The 24904-nt window shown below is 33.4% G+C and overlaps 1 protein-coding gene across 6 annotated transcripts in view; it reads left to right on the plus strand.

Moving 5' to 3' along the window:
• The first annotated feature begins 2669 nt into the window (after positions 1–2669).
• The window catches only part of LOC138939640 (PDZ and LIM domain protein Zasp), a 36692-nt gene continuing 14457 nt past the window's right edge, over positions 2670–24904 (plus strand). For 2 of the 6 annotated variants that reach the window (XM_070307629.1, XM_070307638.1), the window contains exons 1-9: positions 2685–3109; positions 18606–18757; positions 19126–19297; positions 19414–19550; positions 19852–19952; positions 21161–21413; positions 23478–23663; positions 23901–24000; positions 24680–24826. In XM_070307629.1, the coding sequence (XP_070163730.1) occupies positions 3005–3109; positions 18606–18757; positions 19126–19297; positions 19414–19550; positions 19852–19952; positions 21161–21413; positions 23478–23663; positions 23901–24000; positions 24680–24826 (1353 nt within the window). In that variant the 5' untranslated portion in view covers positions 2685–3004. Of the gene's footprint in view, positions 3110–18605; positions 18758–19125; positions 19298–19413; positions 19551–19851; positions 19953–20578; positions 20739–21160; positions 21414–23477; positions 23664–23900; positions 24001–24679; positions 24827–24904 lie in introns of all 6 variants that reach the window. The other 4 variants (XM_070307669.1, XM_070307649.1, XM_070307653.1 and 1 more) reach the window with 4 other exon arrangements.

The following is a 24904-nucleotide window of genomic DNA, read 5'->3' on the forward strand; positions in this document are numbered from 1 at the left end:
TGTTTATTTCTATTCGATCGGATAAGAATATTCATTATTAGCGGAGAACCTCAGTCTACCTGATATCGTACCTTTATTACGGTATCAGACACTGATAACGATGGTGGTTAACCTTTTTCTCGTTTTTTTTTTTTTGAAGTAGCAAGTAATAACAATAGTATCTTCGGAACATCCCGTGTACGTATATGTATCCATTATATACGTGTGCCATTATTTCGTTTAATGAGGTTTAATCGGACGAGATTGCCGGATCTCCAAATACGCGATGATTGAAATTGACCTGAGAAAGGGAGATTTCCGAGTAAATGAGCGCGATTATATATCACTCACTCGGAAATCCGCACTGCTGATTCCATGGATGATGATGAGTCGCGGGATACACTTTCTCCTTTCCAGAGTTTCCGAGGTCTCTGTTATCCGCGTCTCGCATATGCGTATGACCGGCTGAGTCATGTCTGCCTTCTTGGCCGATGAACTTCTTTTTCGTCTTCTCTCTCTCTCTCTCTCTCTCTTTCTCATTCTCTCACTCTTGCTTGCTTAGGGTCCACGATCGTGACGTCGGCTTCGAGCAATTTATGTAAAGCATTCTAGGCATGATTCACGAACTAGTTCGCGCCCTCGTGACCGCCACCGGCGCAGAATGCAACCGCTAAGCACGGGTACAAGCATCGAAAACTCGGATGCATCCATTGAAATGTTCCTTCGGCAAATTTTAAAAATTGGTATATTTGTTATACAATTAATTCGTCATATACGTCGAGTTTTTTTTTTCCCCCAAAAATGTATTCCCCTTCGTCCTACTTGTGTATGTAAACGCAAAAAAAAAAAAAAAAAATAAAAAAAAATGAAGTTATTGTATATCGATACTATAAAATTGGAGCGAACTTTTTGCCAAATATTAAAAGTATAATCTAAAGTTATCTATAGAAATAAATATCTTAATTTTTAAATTAAAATGCAATTAAAGATTTTTTACAAGGAGCTTGATAATTTTCCTATATGTCTCCCCACAGATGCGAGAAGGAATTCTTATAATACTTTTGCATTACGCGCGCAGGAAGATCAAAGAGACAAGAGATTCTTCTCCCTGATATAATTCACGCATGTCTTCGCCGCTATAATGCGCGTCAATTTCGGTAAATTCATGTCTGATTGCTAAGAGACTTAATGGCAGAGGTATGCGACAGTGCGGTAGAATTTATTTAATGACTTTTCATTCATGACCTCTTACGCGACTTATCGATGATTAAACTTACACTCCTCTACGCATTGTAAGAAAATTCTCAATTCAGGTAGAGAAGATGTTGCTTCTGCTTTTAAAAAATTCGTAACTATTTTTATGCGTTAGTATATATTTTAATATTCATAACAATAAAACTAACAAAGAAAATCACTTCTTTTTCGAGAATCATAAATTATTAAAAAAGTATATTAATCGAGAGAAAATAACTGAGGAAAAGAATAATGTGATTTCTTTTTCTTTTTACACTTTTCACTTTATTTTAACAGTCCTAAATACACAAAATTTCTATATATTATATTAATATTAATTATTTATATTTAAAATCTTCAATTAATATTGTTAATTTATAATTAACGATATGTATTTATATTAAATTTCTATACATAAGATAAAATAAAATTCTGTGAGATAGAAAAAACTTAGAGATCTTTTGTGGAATAATTAATAATTTGTCAAAATTTTTTTCAGTCGTCACATTTTTATTAATTTAATCTGATTACGCTAACAAAACCAAACCGAAAGAAAGACGTAATTAAAAACGGATAGAAATAGAAGAGATGAAAACATGTGCGCGCTTTTCTGTCATGGTCACCGAGATGACAACTCGACATTCCCGACATTTCGCCACGACATTTCGTCCTTTTTCCACCCCGGCCTTATATCGTATATATCTTATTGCTTCTACCTTTCGTCTCTTAACTCCCACCGCTACGGTATAAGAAGCACCTTGCACGTTGCACCGGATGCACCGATGTTCATGGACATGCTTGATGATATAAATAGTCCCTTGAGAGGACACGATAATTTCGTTCGGAAATTTAATTAATTAAAAGCACGCTCAATTTCATCCCCTACTTTGCTCCCTTTGATCTTTTGATTAGTATTCATGGCGCTATAGCATCATTTGATCGATTCTATTATATTCCGTCGAGTATTTTTTCTTATTTCCTATTCTTTTTGTCTCACAATTTTATGACAAAGGCAGTTCGAAGAGTTTAAACTATCAGTTCAAATTTTGAAAGTTCCAAAAATAGTATTCATTGCAAAGAGGGATGATCGATGTTTATTTGTTCCTTTCCAACAAAACATTGTTTTTCTATTGTACCTGGAGTCAGGTTCGAATATATCTGAGACGTTTGAAAAATCCAAATAATTTAAAATATGACCTTAAACTCCAAACAGTGTAACTTGGAGATTTAAACTTAACATAGTCGTGTGTGTAATTTAATACACTTTTAGTGAAATTTCGTCATATGTTGCTATTTGAAGAAATTTCTGTTAGAGCAAAATAAATTTGTCTCTCTTCCTCTCTACGTCCCCACAATCTGTCCTCCTACCATCGTTCCTTCCTCCTTTCTGTCTCCCCTCCTGCTTTGTATGTTCCTTCTCTTTCCTTCCGCACTCTCCGTATTCCTCCTCTTCGTCCCGAATCGCGTGGCGAGGAGGCTCTGCTGCCCGACTGACCGTCCTCGGCGCCTCTTATACCTTTACTCCGGTCTGCGCGTTCTTCAGGAACGTACGTGCCCGTTCCACGTTCCACTCGAGAGAGCGCGATACATATCCCTCTTTTAAAGAGTACGTTATATACAAACAGCCAACAAACAGACCTAATCGTTGGTGGTGCACCTCGAAATAGTCAAGTCGAGTTAAGAGCTCGTCCATCAATAACCGTTGTAGTTTTTGAAATCGTTTTTGGTACGTTTGTTCATACGTTTTATTTGCTCCGATTTGATACGCTCGACAGTTCAGGCAGACAGTGATATGGCACAGCTGATCAGCGTCAAGCTATCTAGGTTCGATGGATCCCCCTGGGGTTTTCGTCTCCAAGGCGGTAAGGATTTTGGCACGCCTCTTGTTGTGCAGAAGGTGAGTTCATCTCAAATCTATTTAGTTCCCTATCCTGTGTTCGTATCTTTCGTCGGTTCAACGTGACATTTGTTTTCACTTAATTAAATGTAATACAATATATTCCTCGTATTAGGGCTAGAGAAAGAGAGAGAGAGAGAGAGAGAGAGAGAGAGAGAGTTTGCGAAATATTAATTAAATATAAAATTTTCTCATTCTCTCAGGTTTAACATTATTATGTATAATGTTATATTCATATAAAATAAAATTAGTTAAATAATCTATATATTAGATAACATTAAATAACATTATTATACGATGCAGAAATGACGAATAAAAAAATGCATTTTACATTTTACTTTTCGTCGAAACTCTGCTAACAAACATGGTTTCTATTATATTTATAATAAAATTTACGTTTTATTTCTTTTATCTTAATAGTTGTTTATTATCGCATATTGTTTCATGATTTAATAATAAATACCGAAAGACTCTCTTTCCCTGTCCTTCTCACTTTGCGAACTATGAAGGAATGTTTTCGAAAATCCACTTGAGTTAAATCTCAAGTTGACTGAGGCAGCAAAAATATTTCTTGCAGCTATATTTATATATAGCAATGTTTTATAAACTATTTTCATCTACAGTTCCTTGTCGTTCGCTTCCACAAAGCTTCTCGATAGCGAAACATTCCGATAGAGAAAATTAATTTCAATATTAATGCCCCATATATTGCCAAATGTATGATAAATTTAAGAAAAACTATACAACAACATATTTCTATATACTCTCTTCTGTACGATGGACTCGTTTGCATCTTTCTTTCACTAATACATAAGATATCAATTGTTACAATTGAATGGAATAGAATTTTCATTGAGCACACGTATTAATAAAATTTCCTATTTGGCAATTGATATCCAAATATTTCGCGCTAGCAAAGCGCTTTTATTATGCGATAATTTCTTTTTTTCTCGAGATGTTGGCATTTTTGTTGCTATAAATTTTTATTATAAATAAAAGAAATATTATTTTTATTGTGCTTTTATATATAATCCAAATCCAATTATGGTATATCTATAAATAATTACTATTTATCAAATTTTTTATATTGTTCTAATTTTTATCGCAAATTTGAATTGCTGATATAAATTTGACGTCTATGTTTATAAACGAAAATTTGATTTCACGAAGCTCCGGTACGCGGAAGCGGATTACGATAATGAATTCCGAGAGCAAAAGTGAGATGAAAGTAAAAAGTAAACGGTATCTCGTGTGACTCGTCCTCGGAAATGAAATCTGTATCAAAGACCAAAGTCGACCCTCGACAAGCAGACATGTGTTGATGGTCCGTAACGCGAGTCCCTCGTTCACGATATGCGATTTCGAATATCGAAATCGATCTAGTTTTGAAAATTGAAACTTTTTAGAATTAGAATTAGTAATGGCTTCTTATTTTACGCAAAAAAAAAAAAAAAAAATGTATTAACAATAAGTACAATTAATTATGTTATTAAAAAAATTTTATTAAAAAACAATTAAATATCGAAATAAGAATATAATTAAATACTTTTTTTTTTAAATTTTTATCAACACAAAATTCAGATACAAAACAGTTATCCAAAATTTTGTGATTTCTGAACTTTCTGGAATTTCAAATAAACTTGTCCAGAAAAAGATAAATTTCATAATTAATGAATAACCCCTTGTCAAAATATGCTAATTATTTCTTTAATGTATGTGCGCTTTACAAATCTCTTTCTCTCATCAATACAAGTCTCCTTCATATAATTAATATTACGATCTCTGATAAACGAAATATTTAATTTAAATCCATAATTTAACTGAAAAGATAATTAATTAATAAAAAGTTAAGAAAAAGGAGGAAATCCGATTCATACAGGGCGAAAATTTGGCGCGAGCTTTTCCTTTTCCTTTCTGCTTTTCGCGACCGTGAGACGCTACGGAGTGTTTTGATATTACGATCTAGAAAGAGCGTTATGTAACGTGACGGCAAACGCTAAATTATTTCACGCGCATCGGCAGAAATCGTTGCCAACTACGTGCGAAACGCCGAGCTCGCCACCGCCACCATCGCCTCTGACGTGTTTTGGCGATGGTCGGCGTTGTAACACGAGAAGCTTTTGGCGAACATGTAGAGAGACGCGGGGCGTTTCGCGATTTTTTTCTGCATCTTTTTTTTTCGGGCGATTATGTAGCGTTATATAGCCATAAGCGCTATTATTACGACGCGTTTTCAGCGAGTGCCAATGTCGAGGGACGACAATCATCGCAGATTTTGCAGTTCGCATGCAACTGTCAGAAATTTGATATCGTTGGTCATTAATATAGTCAAAATTGTTTAAAACATTTTTATATGAATATTTTTCGTTGTTACTTCATCTACTTATTATATTTCAAGAGTTCGAATTATTGTATTTTATCTCGATCTTCAAAGATCATTATCCGATGTTTCAGATTATAATTATTACACAATAAATGTATATTTTGTAATATAATTATAATTATAAACAGATCATTCTTTTCATATTGTACAATTTTTATATAATATTCGGTTTGTCCTTTTGTTAAAAGGGAAATTTATATTTTTCATAAAATATATGTCTACAAAGAATCATAGTAATTTGAGTTTCTCAAGGGCGGCAGGTTCCTCGGGTTTCCCTGGATTCTTGCTACATGCTTAGATCGTTTTGCGAAGCTTAATGCGTTCGCGCATTGTCTTGACAAAAGACGCGATCGAGTTCGAGTATGTATTCCGAAGTGCAAGGTAGAAATCGGATCGGCGATCGCCTCCCGGAGAGAATCCGTGCGAGACATCTTTGACATTATTGAACTCATATTTCTCTCCTTTCTGAGAAAGTTGAGGGCGGCCGTATTTGCGGCCTCGTAAAATAAACGTTGCCACGTGGTATGTGTGTGCCGCGAAGAAGGCCAAGTTCGAAGCGCCGATTGCACAGATAAAACCGCTTAGCGCAGTCGCGATAAGCTCACAGCCCTTTAATTTCGCGGATTTTTAATTTTGAATTATGTGTTTTCTCGTCTAGCAGAAGCGCATTTTACAGGATACGATTTCGATACGATAAGCGCGAAAAATATTCACATACTGTCGTCGATGTTCCTGATTTATACAATTTTTCTTCGCTAATGGATACGATAAAAATGTAAACATTAATTTTCGTTTGAGTTCGATTTAATTTTGCTAATTCTGTCTGAATTCTTCGCTAGCCGACAAAGTTTGTAATGTGAAAAATTAGAAAATAAATGAAATGACGATTTATTTATTTTTGTTAAATAAAAACTGAGACACGAATATTAAATAAATTATCCTATTGTTTGGATTTAAACGCTATGCGACCTCTAAATTCGATAAATACTTAGATTATTCATGTTTGCAGAATAGTTTCTTTTTAAAGATTGAGAAAAATTCGCCAACACGATTAACCAATGGCGAGGAAGAGAAGAAGAAAGAACACCGGCGCATGTCGCTGGTAATTCGAGGCAAATTATTTGGGCGTTCTATTTCTAGAAGGTGCCTTTGCGAAACCCGCGCACGCCAGGTCGAACCTCGCTCACGACGACGAAGACAGCAGACGCCGATTTCGACGACGACAACGATGCCGTCTTCACGGGACGTCGTTTTTCTCAGACAGATAAATAATGCGGCCGCGAGTATCCGGTCGCGATCGCACCGAAACGAAATTAAACGGTTTCTGCTCAACGAGCAGAAAAATATTTGGATGCGAAAAGAATGTTAACGCGCGTTTAACGAAGTTTATATCATAAATACGGACAGCGCGCACGTGTCTTCTCGTCGATCATCGCGGCGATAAATATTTCTACCAGCAGATCGACCAAACTCGCGTAAAACCAACAAAAATATATCTCTCTTCTTTTACTTGTGAGATAGAAAAATGTGTGATGAACAAACATGCCGATAAATTTTTAGTATAATCTCTAAGAATTGTACGAAATTCGACTATCACCTGTTTTTCACTATAACGTGTATCTTTCGATACGTATTCCCTGAGAATAAAACATTAAAAATCATTAATATAACAAAATTCGAATATAATGATTTCCAATATAATGAAAAAATCAATATATAGGGAGATTTAAAAAATCTAATTTAACTTAAATTAATTTTAATCTAATTTAACGATTCATTATTTATATATTAATAAATTACCTAAAATTCCTTCAAATTATATTCCATTTAACACTATATTCTGAATATCTTTATCATGTTTATCGCACAAGATTTTTCCGTGGTGAAATATTTTATCATAGATCATTTTTCTTCTCTTCTATCTACATGCATTTCCGTAATTCTAAGGCTAGTGCACCGACAGCGCAAGGAAGCGTAGGCGTTCCATGTTATATGATAATACTCGCTGGAAAATGCCTTATCGCGACGTGGAGGGACACAGCATGAATTACAAGTATCGTTATCCGATTAGAACGTTACACCGATGATAAGGATTTGTTTTCAGACACGAGAGAAAATCGTCACAGGTGAAGGAAAGATGACGAGGAAAATATTTGAAGGAAATTTTTCAAACCTTCATTAAAACATAATTGACGCACGTAGCACTTCCCTAATAATGGCGTATCGTTCTGCTAATTAAACTGAACTTCCTCAGGCGTTATACGCGTAACGGAATTTTAACGAGGCCGCGCGAGAAAACGGTTTGGCCAGCGATCGCGTTGCTCGATCACATTAGATCGTTTCACATTCATTCAATGAGTAGAAAAATATCAGTATTTTACTACGTGTGATACAAAATAATTGTTAAAATGATAAAATAAATTCTAATTAACATAATATGGAGCGATAATATACCTATATAATCAAAAGAAACATATATCTAAGTTTCGCAAACTGAAAGAGAACTTAGAGAACTATAACTACATATAAACATTAGCTAAGAGTTTTATATGCACGTAATTTTCTTTCTAAATTATTTGGATAAAATTTACTCTTCATTGATTGAGGAATCTATAAATAAAATGGTTACTCCCTGATAAAGGTGAATATACGATATGTGGCAATAATTGGTTATCTGCCAAAGACGCGATTACGTTCCATCGTACGAAAAGAAGAAAGGCCGTGTCATCTTCATTTATAGCGCAGCAAAATAGTTTACGGAATATTGTTACATAGAGACTGATATTTGTTACGAGAACGGTCGTTGTGTTTGTAACACTATGTTCAACTGATAAAAACTTTTGCGCAATCACTCCTGCTGTTTGTAACTTGAAACTAACATTCATGTCTACATCCAAAAATCAATCGCTTCTCTTCAATTTAATATTTACTATTAGATTTAATAAAAATTAATCGATACATTTCTTAAGCAATGGATTATAAATTATTAATTTACTCAATAATTAATTTTAATTAAAATTAATTATTCAATATCGATAATTTGTCACTATAAAAATTAATTAGTTAAAATATACATATATTAATATTAACAATAATAATATCAAATGTATGAATCTTCGAATACACGAAGATCATTCACCGAACATATCTCAAATCTAATCGGGCGTTTTATCAGACAGGAAGCGCGACTCGGTTTTTATCGACGCAAATATTTGGCCTTTTTGTATCGATTATCTAAAATTATCCCATCGGAAGACGGTGGCTGCCTCGGCAATTGCGAATTCTGTTTATGCCTATGCACATCCTGCACGCATCCACGCCGTTGCGCACGATGCAGACCGTGAGAGGCGAGGGTGAATCGCATCTCGTGCACACAAGATGTGCCGCGACTGCCGCGATGCACCGAATGGACTGCACCTCCTAATTCGGACGACGTCGAAGAGAGGAGACGATCGTCCAATCTGGATTTCCACGAAGTGCATTCACGCGGGGTTTGTCGCGTTTAAATGAGGACGAAAACCGAGAAGATCGTCGGCCAACGATCTGAGAATGACGAATACTTGCGTACCGATTTGCCTTTTCTTGTTTACGTTACGAAAAGCATGGTTTTGCAATTAAATTCGACGATTCTAATTTAATTTCAATATTCAACCATAAAATCAAAGCATTCCTACGAAATTAATATATATATATATATTATATGAAATAGAGTAATTAAGTATTACTGTATAACGCAATTAAAAATAATTGCTACTAAACTGATAAATTGTAATATAAATTATATTTTTACTGATAATTAAACTGATCAGTTGTAATGTAAATTATATTACATTTTTATATACAGTATATCATATGTTTTTAAAGTTCTCAGGAAAGGTAAATAGAAAGCAACGAATAAGTTGTTTTGGCAAGAGTTATGCATATTTTCTGAATAATGTTGTATGTATGAGTTTAAATTCCTAAGAGATGAAAATCCGTTGAGATTTTTGGCTGCAACGCAAATTAGAGAAAGATGATATTCGGAAGAAGAGATTAAAAAAAAAAAAAAAAATAGAAAGACAGGCAAAGCAGAAAATAATTTGAAAGATTCGAGTTATGTGGGTGTTTTGGCTCAAGTGTTCTGGAGAGTATTGCGAGAGAACGATATTGCACACGGTACAACGATACTCCAAGTGTAAAACACAAAATTGTGTTAGCAAACATATATAACTACGCATACTCTAAAAATAGATATAGTAAATTTATAGTAAAATAGATATAGTAAATCTTTTAAGTATATATTGCAGCTGCGATATACAAACCTATCTTAAATTCGAATAAACGTCATATTTATTATACAATTTCGATTTGATACACGTCGGCCATTGATTCCTCTCGCAAGCTCAAAAATGCAACGATACAAACAATTAAATAATCGCTTGAAGATTGCATTTCCCATTAATTTACGTCAAAAGTCAAAATCTGTGACATTCTTGAAAGATTAATATGTGTATCGGTAACTCTGATATCACTTATCACGTAATACGTGTTTTCACGCGAAATGAGGATAATACGGATACACTTTATAAAAGATCGAGACACGCGTGTAACAAATGATGGCGATAGGATCAAGGAGAAAAAAAGTCACGGCGAGATGCCGCGGTGAGAAATAAAAGCGATATTTTTATATTCACGGGAGTAAGCTCGGTGGCGCGTCCGCCACCGGGTCTCAGCCTCTATTAATATCCACGGACCGGGCTTCCTCTTAGACGTTCGTAGCGAACTCCCCTTTGCACAAACAGCCTGAGATGTGCAATCGGCTAGGAGAAAAAAATGAGATTTCCTTGGAAAAAATTTGTCAGTTGCGTTTCGGAATCAAAATCGTTGTCAATGAATATTTTTTCAAGACGAAAATATAACTTATATATATGTGTGTGTGTGTATAAAATCGTATAACGACATATTTAAGAAAAATAAGCAGCGATTATTACTAGAAATCAAATTGAAAGATGTAAGATGTGTGATTAAATGAAAGTTTTGGAAATGAATAAAAAGAAAGTTTGAAAGAGAGAGAATTGATAAAATAAATACTAAATTAATTAATTGTGAATTAAATTTTCGACAACTTGCTTGAAAAATACTTTTTTAATTCTTGATGAAACTACTGGAAGCGAAAAATTCGTAACAAGTGAAATTGTATCTCAATGACGGAGCCGAAAATTTCAGCGCACCGTCGTAAATGTCGATACGATTTCGAGAATGAGAATTAAGTTAGTGGGAGGCCGTCATGGGAAACTTGCCAAAAGTCGACGCAGAAATGAGTCTTCTCCCGTTTGTTTGTCGTTGCTATACTACCACGTGAATTCATTCGTATTAACGCGACATCTCCGTATCATGGCGATTGTGTCACGATTACGACAGCGAAATAGTCGAACTGTATCGGGCGATGATCTATATATACAATCATGAATTCGTATCGTAGAAAAGCAAAACGCAAATCGACAGAGTATAGAGTCACGAGTGTAAATATTTATCTTATTTTACTCCAGTTTTGCCACAAGACATTATCTGAGCTTTCAAGATTAACTTCTGTATTATCAGATAAAATCAATTTCAAAAGATTATTAATACTTAGATTTTTTTTATAAATTCGTATTTATAAAATTTTTATTAATTTTTTTAGCTTCTTATAAATACCTAATATAATTAAACTTAATATAATATACTCTTCATCTAGTACAAAGTAATTCTAAAAGAATATGATAATTTCTTTTTACGCTTTCTGTCAAAATATTTTTCAAAAAAAAAAAAAAAAAAAAAAAAAAAATTTAAAAGAAAATAAAAATTTGAACCATTAAAACACCCTATAAAATTTATCTGTACATTCTCAAAAGTTCATTTAAAAAGAAACAATAAGCAGAAAAATTTAGATTAAATGCATTCAACAATATAATCATCAGCAAGATGATGATAAATAGCAATTTATGCTGAATTTGTTCTTGAATTTATGCTAAACGCGCATGATAAGCGCTTTATCATTATTCGTCATTTTTTTACGGTCAGTTTTTGATACGAACTTATCACGATGTGCTGCCTATTTTTTTCTGTTGTTATCGGGATTCATTCATCAGGAATGACTCATCCGAGCACCGGAACGTGCCTCCGCTTCCACACACTCTTTCTTTCGCAATCTCAGCAGCGCATACACAAATATTAGCTTAAATATGTCCAAAGAAAATCTCTCAACAGCTTGATGAATCAGAAGAGTGATTTTAAGTTTTTCAATATTTTTTCCCTATCGTTGTCGAGTAATTTACCCGCACAAACATTCGCGTCGTATTTGCAAAGACCGATCGCTCCGTAAAATAACCGGAAGCGTATTCGTTAAATTTACGGCGGAAATATTTAACCATCCTTTTCAATATGTTCTTCGATTATTTTCAAAATCAATTTTCGGTGCGTTTTTTAAAAGAAATAAGAAATCTGAAAATTTGCAATTATTAATAAAAATGTAGATTTTTTTCTTCATTAAAACAGAGAAAAAAAACTAGTTTGAAAAGATTAAACAAAAATAATCTAATTTAATATTAATTTCCCAATCTCTCAAGTATCATTCCGTACTGGAATGCATTTTGGCAGTGTACTCCTTTGTGATTCTTTCAACTGTCTTCCGGAATGCATGTCATCATGCCGACTCATACGAACCTCCAAGAATCGATCCCACACTTTCACGCACTCGTTGACCTTCGTTTTCTCGATTTCGTTTCCTGGCACTCGATATGCTGTGCATGTTCACGACGATTCCGAGATCGTTCTCAAAAATATTGAATTTTTTCGAATGCCGATTCCTTCGTATTCGAGAATAAATTTTAAATAAAAATCAAATTGTTAAAAAAAAAATCTTTCATAGCAATATTTATTTTTTTAAATATCTTTAAAGAGAGAGAATAGATATAATAGAGATATTAATAACTTCAATTATAAATAAATATATCGGATAACTTTCTACGCGCTGATGCCATCAATATTTAGTGTTCTACGGATAAAATTTTACGCCTCCGTCCATCGTTCATGTATATTGTTATATGTAGGTGCAGTAATAGAAACGAGCAGTTTGTTTGAAGTGATAAGAACTAGTTGACTGCGCGCCGATAATTTCGGTCTGACGTTACTGTCTGTTTCTCCTACCACAAGACGAGAGAGAGACGAAGGCATTTAGCCTGGTTTCGCTTCGATATTTATTTCGTCATCGCCGCGCATCGATGTATCTGACCTCGAAGTTAAATAACTCGAACAATAACGGAAAGCACAGAAAATCGTTCTTTTCATGCGTTTTAAATGTTAATTTTATTTTTTTTTATAACATAAAAAAATAATAATATATTTCAGTAAAATCACACTTTTTGCATTTATATAAAAAAATTCTGAAATATATTTCTATTATTCAATTGCGTTTTCTATTTTTATTCTTAGTCCCTCATTTTTTGCATACATCGACTTTTATCCGTATACATTTCTTAGTATAACTGAAATATTTTTTTTATTTGTATAATATAATAAAATCTTACACAAGTTTTATTACACGAATAATTATATCGCACATCTTTATTGTATTTATTGTATCAATGTATCAATCTTAGATTACGAAATTTTGCAAGATAATTATTAAAATAAAACAAAAAAAGATTAAAATGTAATAATAGTTAAATATTAATTGATCCAGTTCATATATAAATAAAATTAAACGTTCTTGATTTTTACTAGAAATGAATTACTAAAAGTAATCGAGAATTCTCTCAAACGCATCGACGAAGCTACGAAGAAAAATTACCGCGTGCAGAAAGATGTGAAATGCGTCTCTCGTTTCTGGATGTTTTGCCGATGTAAAATGCAACTGGTTCGCACGAATGGGTTCTCCGCCGGCGTGGCATTTTTGAGGGGTATTGCACGTATGAATGAGCCTTAAGAATCCTCGTCCTTAGTTTAAGTGAGACAGAGAGAAAAAGAAGGAAAGAGAGAGATAGAGAAAAAAGAACAGATGCATTCCAACATGGAAGGTGGGATGGATTCGTCTCTGATAACCCGCCCATTGGAATGCGTACCTCGTACACCTTGGTGTATTCTCTCTCTCTCTCTCTCTTTCGGTTTCACTGCACTCGGAGTGCATACCTATACACATGTACACACGCACGCACCGCACGCACACACATACGTACACGCTGCGCATATTCGGCAGTTATTTTTAGAATAATTCTGACAGCCGGACATGTGGCAGCGTTTCGGATGCAATAACTGCCATTCGGGGATTTATTCGTCACGCAAATCGCGAGATAGGATTTGTCGAAGTTTATGACACCGGTTATAGCACTTTTTGATTTAATTGTTCATTTACTTAATTGCCACGTGCTGGCAATCTTGATATCGAAATAAAATAGACGCAGAATACGCTGTATACGTGAAATGCATGCAAAAATCTATTAGAAAACAAATTCAATTTACTATATCTCTTGCACCTATTTTTATTGTAAATTGAAGTTGAGATTGAAGATAGACTATAAATATATTTTCTCCCAAAGGAATTGTGAACAAATTAATATATTTCTATTTTAATAAGTAAGCACATTTTTTTCTAGCAATAGAGCAATTGAATGTCAAAAATTTAGGTAGACGGTGAAGGCAGGAAGTATCTTCGCACGTTGTAAATTTCCTGGTTTTCGGCTGATGCGCATAATGACCCATTTATCTTCACAAATTAATTATTAAAGTTACGGATTTCAAACAAAGTTTTAATCAAAATGCAAAATTTACAATTTTATTGTTTCTATGGATTCCTTTAATTCGTCTTAAATCATCAAATTTTTCAATGAAGAAAGAAGAGAGTTGCAAATAATTTTCTCGGCTCTTGACGACCTACGTACCGCGATAATAGTCCTCGCATCTTCGGAAACATATGCATTCCTTTACGCATTCCGGCTTTTGCATTGACGCTGCAATTATTTGCTGAATGAAAGCGATTGTAGCTGCGGACGGACTTGTCGCGTGCATCGGAACGAGTTTGGTGTACCTCGATGCACTCTACCTTTTGGCCGTCGAGAGTGTATATAACGACTCTAACGTGTTCGGGGACCTATTTTTAGACCGGTCCAAGATTATTTTTAGAAGTGGCCTGCCCACCGGCATCTTAACCCTGACTTACGTTCATGTCCCTACGTCTTTATGAATACCGGGATGATAGGGACACCGCGAAAATAGGTGGACCATTAAAGTGCATCAATCGTAAGATATACGTTCGCCAAAAAATTTGCAACTTCGCAAAATACGCGAGACGTTCCTACCTGGCCTCTATTTGGCCTCTGTTTGGCCATTCAACCTGGATTTCTTACATTTGCGTGATTCGTTAATAATAATTTGTGAAAAAATTAGACAACATAAAAGAGAGATAATTTTTAAATTATTCGCAGACTTCTTAACAATACGAATTTGTTTCATCTTATATCGCTTTACTTCAATTAGATACAATACTTGTCATATGATAAGAAGTTCAACGATGTTTGAAAAATATAGTACTAGACGTTGTACGTACAGAATATTACAATCATAAATTTAACCATGAAGATTATTCCAAAGTTGTGTGCTTTAGACCGCTGTTGGAGTTTATCGGAATCGAAGATGAAGCTGAACAGTAAACTAGGTATTACATCCAGGACGATGACGTAAGCTTGCAAGCTTCTATTTGTGGCGTAACTACACGCGCAGATCAAACTGCTCTCAAACTCACGTTTCGATATCGCGCTGTTTGCGTGACGTGTTCCGTACGCGAAGTTATCAAGAAGAGCGAGAATTAAAAGATTAAATCGTTGAAAAAAATCTGTGAATAATTAAAAAATTATTACGATAATTACATAATGTAATAATAAAAAAGTATATTTCAATAGCAAAACAAATAAATTTTTAAAATTCAATGGATTTTCAGACAAAAAGAATGTACAAAAATCGCTTCTAATAAAGAATTTATAAGGATCCAAAAAAGTAAAAAGACGCGATTTTTTTCAACTGTAGCATATAGCAAACCATATATTCTTGAAAGTGACATTTTTATGATTATAAGCCTTCCACTTTTTCTCTCAACACACTCAAAGCTAAGTGAGAACAGAAAGACTTTCTTAATAACTTTCGAAACTTATGCGGCAAGATGAAAGTAATGGTTTTAGTGCGACATTAAGGACATGGTAATCTATATAAAAACGACACAAAATACTATTCTTCAATGTTATTTATCAGTTTATAAAACACTACAATATTATTTTAATTGCTGTTAATTAATTTCTATATTTCTTTTCTATTACTAAAGAATTAAAAAAGAATATTTAACTCTTTCTCTCTCTCTCTCTCTCTCTCTTTCTCTCCGTTTCATATTTTTCTTAATCTTGATTTTCAAAAAAGCATATATTGCATAATGTCTTTGGTAAACAACAGCATATTTCTATAGCCACACAATTCCTTTTTTAAGGTCCATTAAACTATTCCTCAACGTAATGACTCTGAGATACATGATTTGAATAAGTAATAATAATTTCCTTCGTTTGTAAAAAAACATAAAATTAATCGTTACATTTTCGATTTATGGAATGCAAAACGTATCGTGTTATATTTCCAACTGCCTATGAAACGACCTACTTTTTGGAAAGGAGATGAAGGAAATAATATCTATTCCGTCTAGATGTTTTATGAGAAGACGGCTGTCGTGCGACTCGTAATAAAAATAACGGCGATATATTATGAGATGTATTTATAGAAAAAGAGAGAGGCAGAAAGAGAGAGAGAGAGAGAGAGAGAGAAAGAGATCCTGGCCCCCTTGCTCGATCGTCTACGATTGAAAAACTTAAAACCCATTAATTATTTCGGATACTCTGCCAAAATGTCAAAGAAATCACGATCGACTTGATGACAAGCCGCTCACATGATGTTTCGCTTCCTTACTTAATTATTGTCTTTATTGCTCGTCAGACAATGACGAAATAATGCGTTTACTTTATTCGATAATTAATTCTTTGAAATAAATTATTACATTCAATGTCAAAATAATTTTTTGCGAAAATAATAAACATCTTGCGAAGATATATATATATAATTCTTTGAATACCAGAGAAAATTTTAAATCTGATTTCTTTACCTCACAAATTATTTTCACGTTCCTAAAATTTCCATTTTATTTATTATTTATTTTTTTTTTTTTTTTTGTTACGTAATAATTCAAACTTTATGTTCATTTCTAATTTCCTATATATAAAACATTATAGTTATATTACTCTTACAAAAAAAAGATCAAATTGAATAAAGTTTAAATTAAATGATTACAAGAATTATTATTTTTTTTTTTATATATTCGTGTATTTTAAAATTACTAACATATTTAATTCGTTCAGATTAATTCTTCGTTAATTTTATTCCTAATTATATTGATACGGCACACAGAAGTCTTTGTTAATATAGCCTTCATCGTCATCGTCGTCGCAGTCGAGCTCCTAATTAGCTTGTTTGATAAGAACGCTAGCGAGATTGCTCGTAAGAAGGAGCGTCTGATTTTTTGGGGGGTACTTCTGTTCCTCCTTAACATTTTTTTACTACCCTCTTTTCGTCTCCTCACGTTGCCTTGCCGACAACGAGTCTCTAACGTGAATGGATGCACAGTGTCTGACATTCAAGGCGTAATGACGCGCGTGCACTTAAATATAGTGGCTCTGGAGGCTGGATATAAGAGAGAAGAAGAGAGATCTCTGATCCAACGGCAAATTATCTCGTAAAAATAGACTCGAAATTCGAGACGATAGTTTTAGACATCGCTGCTAATCAATCCTTTAATTTTACTATAATCCGATTATAAAGCACATTTATACAGATTATACTACGTTTGATTAACTTAGGATCGATTTATGAAAAACTGTGTGTTCTTTTCAAAGATGATAGAAATGCATTAGAGAAAATAAATAAAATAATAAATCTATAAATCTATGAGTCGTTAATTCATAATTCAGATTATTTACCCTATTTATTTTATTTGTATTTTGTCCAACTTGCGCGAATGTATTTCTTCGTATGTAATTCCCTCAGGCGAGTATATGATATATAAATTATATTGTGTAAATTATTTTTTTTAATATTCTGTCTCTCCCTCTAAGATAAAATCTAAACTATTTTATATATATGTATCTATTATATATATTATGCAATGGTGTAAACTAGATCACTATATGGCGAAGATAAATAAGCAATTAATTTAATACATAACAAATTAAATAAATTATTAATTACTCACCTAACGCATACTCCGTCATCACCCAATGTCTCCCTGTATGCGAGAACCTCTTCTTCTTCTTATCATATGCTATTTCTTCATAACACAACAACGCAATATTCTACGAACATACACTTATCTGGCAAACTGCAAATATTCAAAAATATGATTTACCGATTGTTCGATTTATTTAGAGTATTATTTAAGATATCGATAGTTATACATCAAAATAGATATTTTCTGCAATATATTCATTTATATTATTATTATTATTTATAATAAAATATATATAAAATCTATATAATAAAATCTGCTCCTTCACCGTTTATATTTTCCTACAATGTAAACGTACTACAATATATTTTATTAACATACTCGTTAAGATCGTGAAAAAAATTAAATGCTTTTTAACTCGATATATTTGATATATTAGCAAAAATAGATTTTACTTTTTTGAGGGTAAGAGAAAATATAATGAATTGAACAAATCAAACAAGAGATTTTTTTAAGTAAATTATTTTTAACTGCAAAATAAAAATAAATTTAATAATTAAATACGGCCATGATTCCAGCCAGATTTCATAATCATCTAATTCTGAACCTCGATTTAATTAAAAATTTTAATTACGTGCTGCCATTCCTAAATTTTACTGTTCTAAATTATACATATTTATGTATACTACCATATATATAAAAATAATATACATAATAATATTAGTGAGTCTAAATTATAATTATAATGTATGGTTACCCAATCAAATTATATAATTATTTATTTAATGTCTATTAATTCAGATTTCTTTTCGATATAAATCTAAATCAGTCTGCTTTTATTGCAGGTTAATAGCGGTTCTCCTGCGGAAGCTGCTGGTCTTAAAGCTGGCGATGCGGTTATTAAAGTCAACACCACTGATATGTATAATTTAAGGCATAAAGACGCGCAGGATGTCATAGTCAAGGCCGGAAATAATTTCGAAATGACTGTTCAAAGGTAAGAGCATGCTAAGCATAATAAAGTTCGCGATAAACGAATGATTCAATATTTAAAAATATTGCCACTTCGAAAGTTGACTCAAGCAGCAACGGTCTTTAATGGACTTTACTGTTAATCAATTGTCAGCAAAAATATTATCGCGGCATTACTGATTATTATAAAGATAATCATTAATGATATGTGCGTAACGCAACATCTCTATTTTTTCGAAAGTTTATTTGCTTTTTAGATTTTTAAATATATTCTCGCCGTATCAAAGTATTATGATTTTATCAATAGAATATTTTTGTAATATAAAACTGCAATAACGTATAATTCTAAGTTCACCAACGTCTTCTAACGAACGATATAAATCATCATTACAGAGGTGGCAGTACCTGGAAACCGCATGTGGTGCCCGCAACCGCAAACCTGCCGTCTCCGATACATACCGCCCCCGCAGCTAACGTTGCCCCAGTCACAAAGACCTCTTTGGCAGCGAAGAAACAAGACGGACCTCACATCGGTGGCGGACACAACTTTAGCCCCAAGCCATTCGTTAGTATCGACCCTTAATCCGCGTCTGTTTCGCGCTGCACCGATTCTGCAACAAAAACATGAAAGGCGGTTAGTTATTTATTTCTTTACATTGCGTGGGATATAATAATTTTCAGCTGAACGGCACTAGCGACGGTCCAATTAAATCCATCGTGAATAAACAATACAACAGCCCCGTAGGAATCTACAGCGAGGAAACCATCGCGGAGACACTGTCGGCTCAAGCGGAAGTCCTTGCTGGAGGTGTCCTTGGGTAAAATCGTCAGATATAACGGAGAGAGAAACAATCGATGGGATTAAAATATCGTTTCGCTTCAAAATTCTTTTCAAATTAAAATTACCCAATCAAAAATCTAACAAAACTTATAATCATTGCGTAGAGAAACTGCGAATATTAACGCTGAAAGAATCTATATAAAAAAGAAAATTCTTTAGAATTTGAATATAATTCGAAAATAATTTTTATCTTATCTTTTAATCAATTAGTCTCATCAATCATTAAATTTGTTAATTTGATATAAATATAATTGATTTATGACGCGAATATATTGTAGGGTAAATTTCAAGAAGAACGAGAAAAACTACAATGCCGAGAACAGCGAGGTTTTCAAAATGGTCCAGGAAGCGGACAAAGAACCAAAGACCCCGGAACCTGGTTAGTATCATTCATTTTACTTCGATGATACATGGTGGTATAATGAGTTTCTTAAAGTGTTAAGATTAAAAATTATTAATACACATATATAATTGTTCTTACTATATATATCTAAACACATATAAGTTATACAAGATCACCGAAGAGCGTACATTGCAACAATTCATGATCGTTCATATATTTTTAATGTTAATTGTAAAAATTATTGGTCTATGATGCAATCTAAAAAAATGAGTTTTAAATTTTTCGAAATATTAACAATTCTAAAATCTCACGATGTCAAAGTTTGCTGAAAAAATTATTTCAGATGAAACAATTTATTATCTACTACGATCACATATTGTGGCAGCCATAATTCGTCGATTCTTACAATCATTTTGAACTAAATACAATTTATGTATAAAACAACTATGTGAAAAATTGACTAAATAAATTGTAAGCTTTTTAGCATTAGAGAATCAAACGATAACTATATGTTGTTAGAGTATGGTAATGACTCTATTCTATCCAAAATCTATCAAGATCTATTTAAAAAATGATCCGTTCTTCGGCGATTGATCGATTGGACCAGAATCGGTTCTAGCCGATCCATTGCATGCCCACACGATAACTTGTTTGCGAAATAGCGGAACCAAATATCGTAAGCGGCGTGATAACGCCGTCCTCGCCCGCTCTGGCAGGATTGAGGTCAGTCCAGGCACCGGAAACGAAGCCGCAGCCGTCGACGCCGCAGACAAGCTTACCACCAGGACAGAACATTTGTGCCGAGTGCGAGAGGCTCATCGTGTAAGTTTACATGATCCGGAATCTCAGCGGGCTTCTTTTATTTTCAGATAATAGATATGAGCGAGAGGAAGGTAGTAGTGCCGGTGGTCTCCATTGCGTTCTACGACAATAACCACATCCTACGCCCGGATGTATATATCAAATGTCGTGCGGATCTCCAGTTCTCAGATTAGAACCTACGTTATCTGCGATTTGTAAAATTAATATTGGTTCAATTTAATTCATATTTTCTTAGTATCATTCTTAAATATTTCTAACCGTAACTTGAAAAATTATCCTTTAGTCTGAGAATTCGGAAATTCGCTCGCGTAAATTGGCTAACGCGATTGCCGAAGGGTTTCGTCGAGTGATCGCTTCCGATCCGACATTTTTCCGGAGCTGCCTAGTTGTCATGGCGTTTTTTCTCTACTTCCATGTCATAGTTCCTTCAAGGACAGAATTTTACTCCTCCGTGAGCCACGCGGTTGGCGGAAGGGCCACTTCACCGAGGTCACCCACGCCTCTGTTTCATGCTATGGGCGGGGGTGGCGGTGCACCTGACGGTAGCAGGCACCTCGTATGGCCGGATGAATCGAGGAATCAGACACCGCAACAACAAAAGCAGGAATCTATCGCCGGGTCGGGGTCATCGACGCCGGGCGGGGTCGTTTGTAGCAACTGCGACCGATTGATCGTGTAACTATTTACGAGCAAGACTCTTGCCACCCTTGTGTGCACGAGACGGCCACGGCGGTTTTTTCATTTTGACGTCTTCGGGGTGTTCTTATTCTTATATTGAAAACAATACGATATGATTATAATTTCGAGAAATTACTATTATTAATTTGGCAGTGCAAATTTTCAAACTATCGATATAAACCTTCAAAGATTAGCAATGTTAAGCAAAGAAGAGTTCTTTAAATTATAAAATTTTTAAGTTATAGATCTAATCTTAATCAAAACTCTGTGAAATATATAATATTTATTTTTATTATTTTATCGAATTATTAATAAAAATTATCAATAATGACGATTTAATAAACTTCAACTATTGTAAGGTTAAAAAAATATTATATTGATAAAAATTTAAATTAAGGTGAATGAGATATTGATTCAATTGGCATATTTTTTTAGATTAATCTCTTCAGAATATCAGTAATATGTGCAACAGAGTAGAGATTATAATTTATAATTTATTAAAGAAATAAAGGAATACTGGCAAGTAAGAATTGTTGAAGTACAATCTAGTTTAGCTCTTATTTGTCAACAGTAATATTCTTTTATTTATTCATTGATTTATATTTAAGAGTTCTTTTCATTAAAATTTATAATTTAATACATATAAGTCGTAATCGTTCTCAGTTAGAATTATACGCCTCGTAGAATCGTCAAAAATTTTCAAAACCGACGCTCGATTGCTCGATTATCGTACGCTGGTATCATCTGGAAGACTCCGATTCTAAGAAAAATGTGCATCATTTCTTCTAATTTTAATATAATCAAAATTAAATAAAACTATTCATAGAAGTATGCAAAGAAAGTTTTATTATTAATAAAAACAGAAATATATATAATGCAAACATGCATAATATATTTTGGACAAATTATATATATATATAATTTGTTCAAAATATATAAAATAGAAAAAAAATACGCGCGATAATTATAAATTATAAAAATTAGATTATATGAAAAAATGCACATTCTTTCTTTAATAGATTCGGAGTACGCCTTTCTCTGCAGTTTCTCTTCGTCAACATCGCTTCTTCAGAACAAGCGAATATGTCGATCGTTGTGCATTTTTTGTCACTGCTACGTCAGGACGAATTTCGATCATTTGTGATCATTTAAGCTTACAGCTTACAACCTACTGGAAGTCGTATCTAAACGAGATGAAAATTTCTCACTCGCTCGTAACTTGAATGCAACCCTATCTAAATGTCTCTTTACTCTCTGCACTTTTCTTAATAGCACCTTTCCAACGCATTTACAGCACACTGAATGATTGTAGCAACGTAAAAAATGCTTTCGATGTTGTGAACATTTTTGAGGATTTTTATTTTTCTAGTATTTTTATATTTAAGTGAAGTTTCTTTGTAATACTTTTTTGATTTTTTTTTTCACTCGGATAGTGAAAAGCGTAATTTTTTTATTCGAAAACTTAGACGATATTTTACAGCCTCTCGACGAGGATATCTACAACTATACTTAATTTTTGACACATTTTTTTATAAATATTGTAAAAGTTATATTAAAATGTTTATTTTTTTTTCCTAAAAGTAGAACAATTTCTTAATCTTGATTACTACAAAAGAAGACATTATAATATTACTGTTACAACCTTTTACACTGCACACGAAATATTTATATACATCTTTTAGAATTAATTTAGATTAAATAATTAATTCTTTTATAATTAGTTACTCTTATTAATATTATCTTTGAAAATATTCACTTTGTTACAGAGATCAATTTTAGACATATTCTTTGTAGCTCCTTCTCATTCGTTGAACATAATTTTCATGGAGATCATAATACAGATAGTTATTTTCGGCCTCCTTCGTCGAGGTATCGAGTTTCCTCTATCTTCCTCTCTTTTAAACTCGAGTGAATAGTAATAAAATACAAAGCTCGTAACACATCCGATGCGCCATCATTTCGCCTTTATTGTTGTTGTATTAAAGAAGATAATTTTTTTTTTTTTACTCTAATGAAATGGAATACGATCGCTTTATATTAAACCTGCTTATTTTTCCTTAGAGGTGTCTTCGTCAGGATCAAGGATAAAAACCTGCACGTGGAATGTTTTAAGTGTTCGACTTGTGGCACGTCCTTGAAGAATGTCGGTTATTACAATATCAATAATAAATTGTACTGTGACATTCACGCGAAACTCGTCGCTAGGCAAAACGCACCGGCTGGTCTCGTACCCCTCACTATACCACCGTAAGCAATACAATATAATACATTTATTTCACGTGGTTGCATATGTACTTGAAAAGTTCAAGATACGATTGTACAAGAAATAAAAATAAAAATAAAACGATGTTGGGTTTTTTTTTTGGATATCAAAAGAAATAAAAGTAAAATAAAAAAATAATTTTAAATACATGAGTAAAAAGATAAATTTCAATAATTAAAATAAAAAAATAAATAATAAAATATCCTTTGTATATTCGACAGAGGTGGCAAAGCACCAGCTAGCACTATTAGCGCGGCATTGGCGAATGCACCTTTATCGCCGCCTCTCAGCAATCACGGATCGTCGCCTCAGCCATTCTCCGTAAGTTGCTTCATTATAATTCAATTCTCTTTATGAGGCATGATCACGGGCGGATTTTTTCGCTCACGCATTTTCTTGCCTGTTTTGGTATGGCTTATGAAGCGAGTATTTTGCATTGAGCGTGTGGCTTTGCTACACTCGCGCGTCATTTCACGGCGCTTATTATAAACCAGCGAAGGACAAAATTTTTCGTGCATTAACGATTTTTTTCTCAAATCATCCTGAGAAAACAATAGACGTACAATACAAATCTGTTATCTTTTGTAAAAACTTCGAATTCGTTAAAAATTCAATACTACGCATATATAATTCGTCATGATAATCATTTTATTCAGAAGTTCTTCTTCAAGTTATTTCTTTATTATATTAAAGTTACTTATTAAATTTGTGTGGAAATTATATATTTTATAAAATTATTTCTAAAACCATTTAATATGTCAAATATCTCAAACATTAAAATCACATTTACTTTTACACATTTTTACAAAATCGATAAAAATAATTGAAGTAATTAACTAGACATAAAATTTTTAATAAATTATAAATTCGTCGATCAGTATAAATTTACAATAATCGCGTATCATGTATCGCAATTGATCTATTTTCGACGACGAGGATACGTGCTTACTTTGAAAATTTAACAAGTGTGGTCTTTGCTTGGCACTAATCGCTTTTCCAGGCGTGCAATCGTACGAGCCCCGATTCCGGATCTCAATATACGTGGCGATCGACCTCGAATATGAATGGATGTGTCAGGAACAGCGAATGCAACGGCGAATCAAAAACGTTCACGAGTACGATCACCATCCAAACAGGTGGCACAGAGGTTGGCAACATGCTTGAAAACTCGATTTCTATATTTGCTCTTGTTAAAAAGTACCTCTAATATCCTTTCATCATAACT

Source organism: Polyergus mexicanus, unplaced genomic scaffold, assembly GCF_030449975.1.
Source record: "Polyergus mexicanus isolate NDT 795.1 unplaced genomic scaffold, iyPolMexi1.0 SCAF_2, whole genome shotgun sequence".
Classification (NCBI taxonomy): domain Eukaryota; kingdom Metazoa; phylum Arthropoda; class Insecta; order Hymenoptera; family Formicidae; genus Polyergus; species Polyergus mexicanus.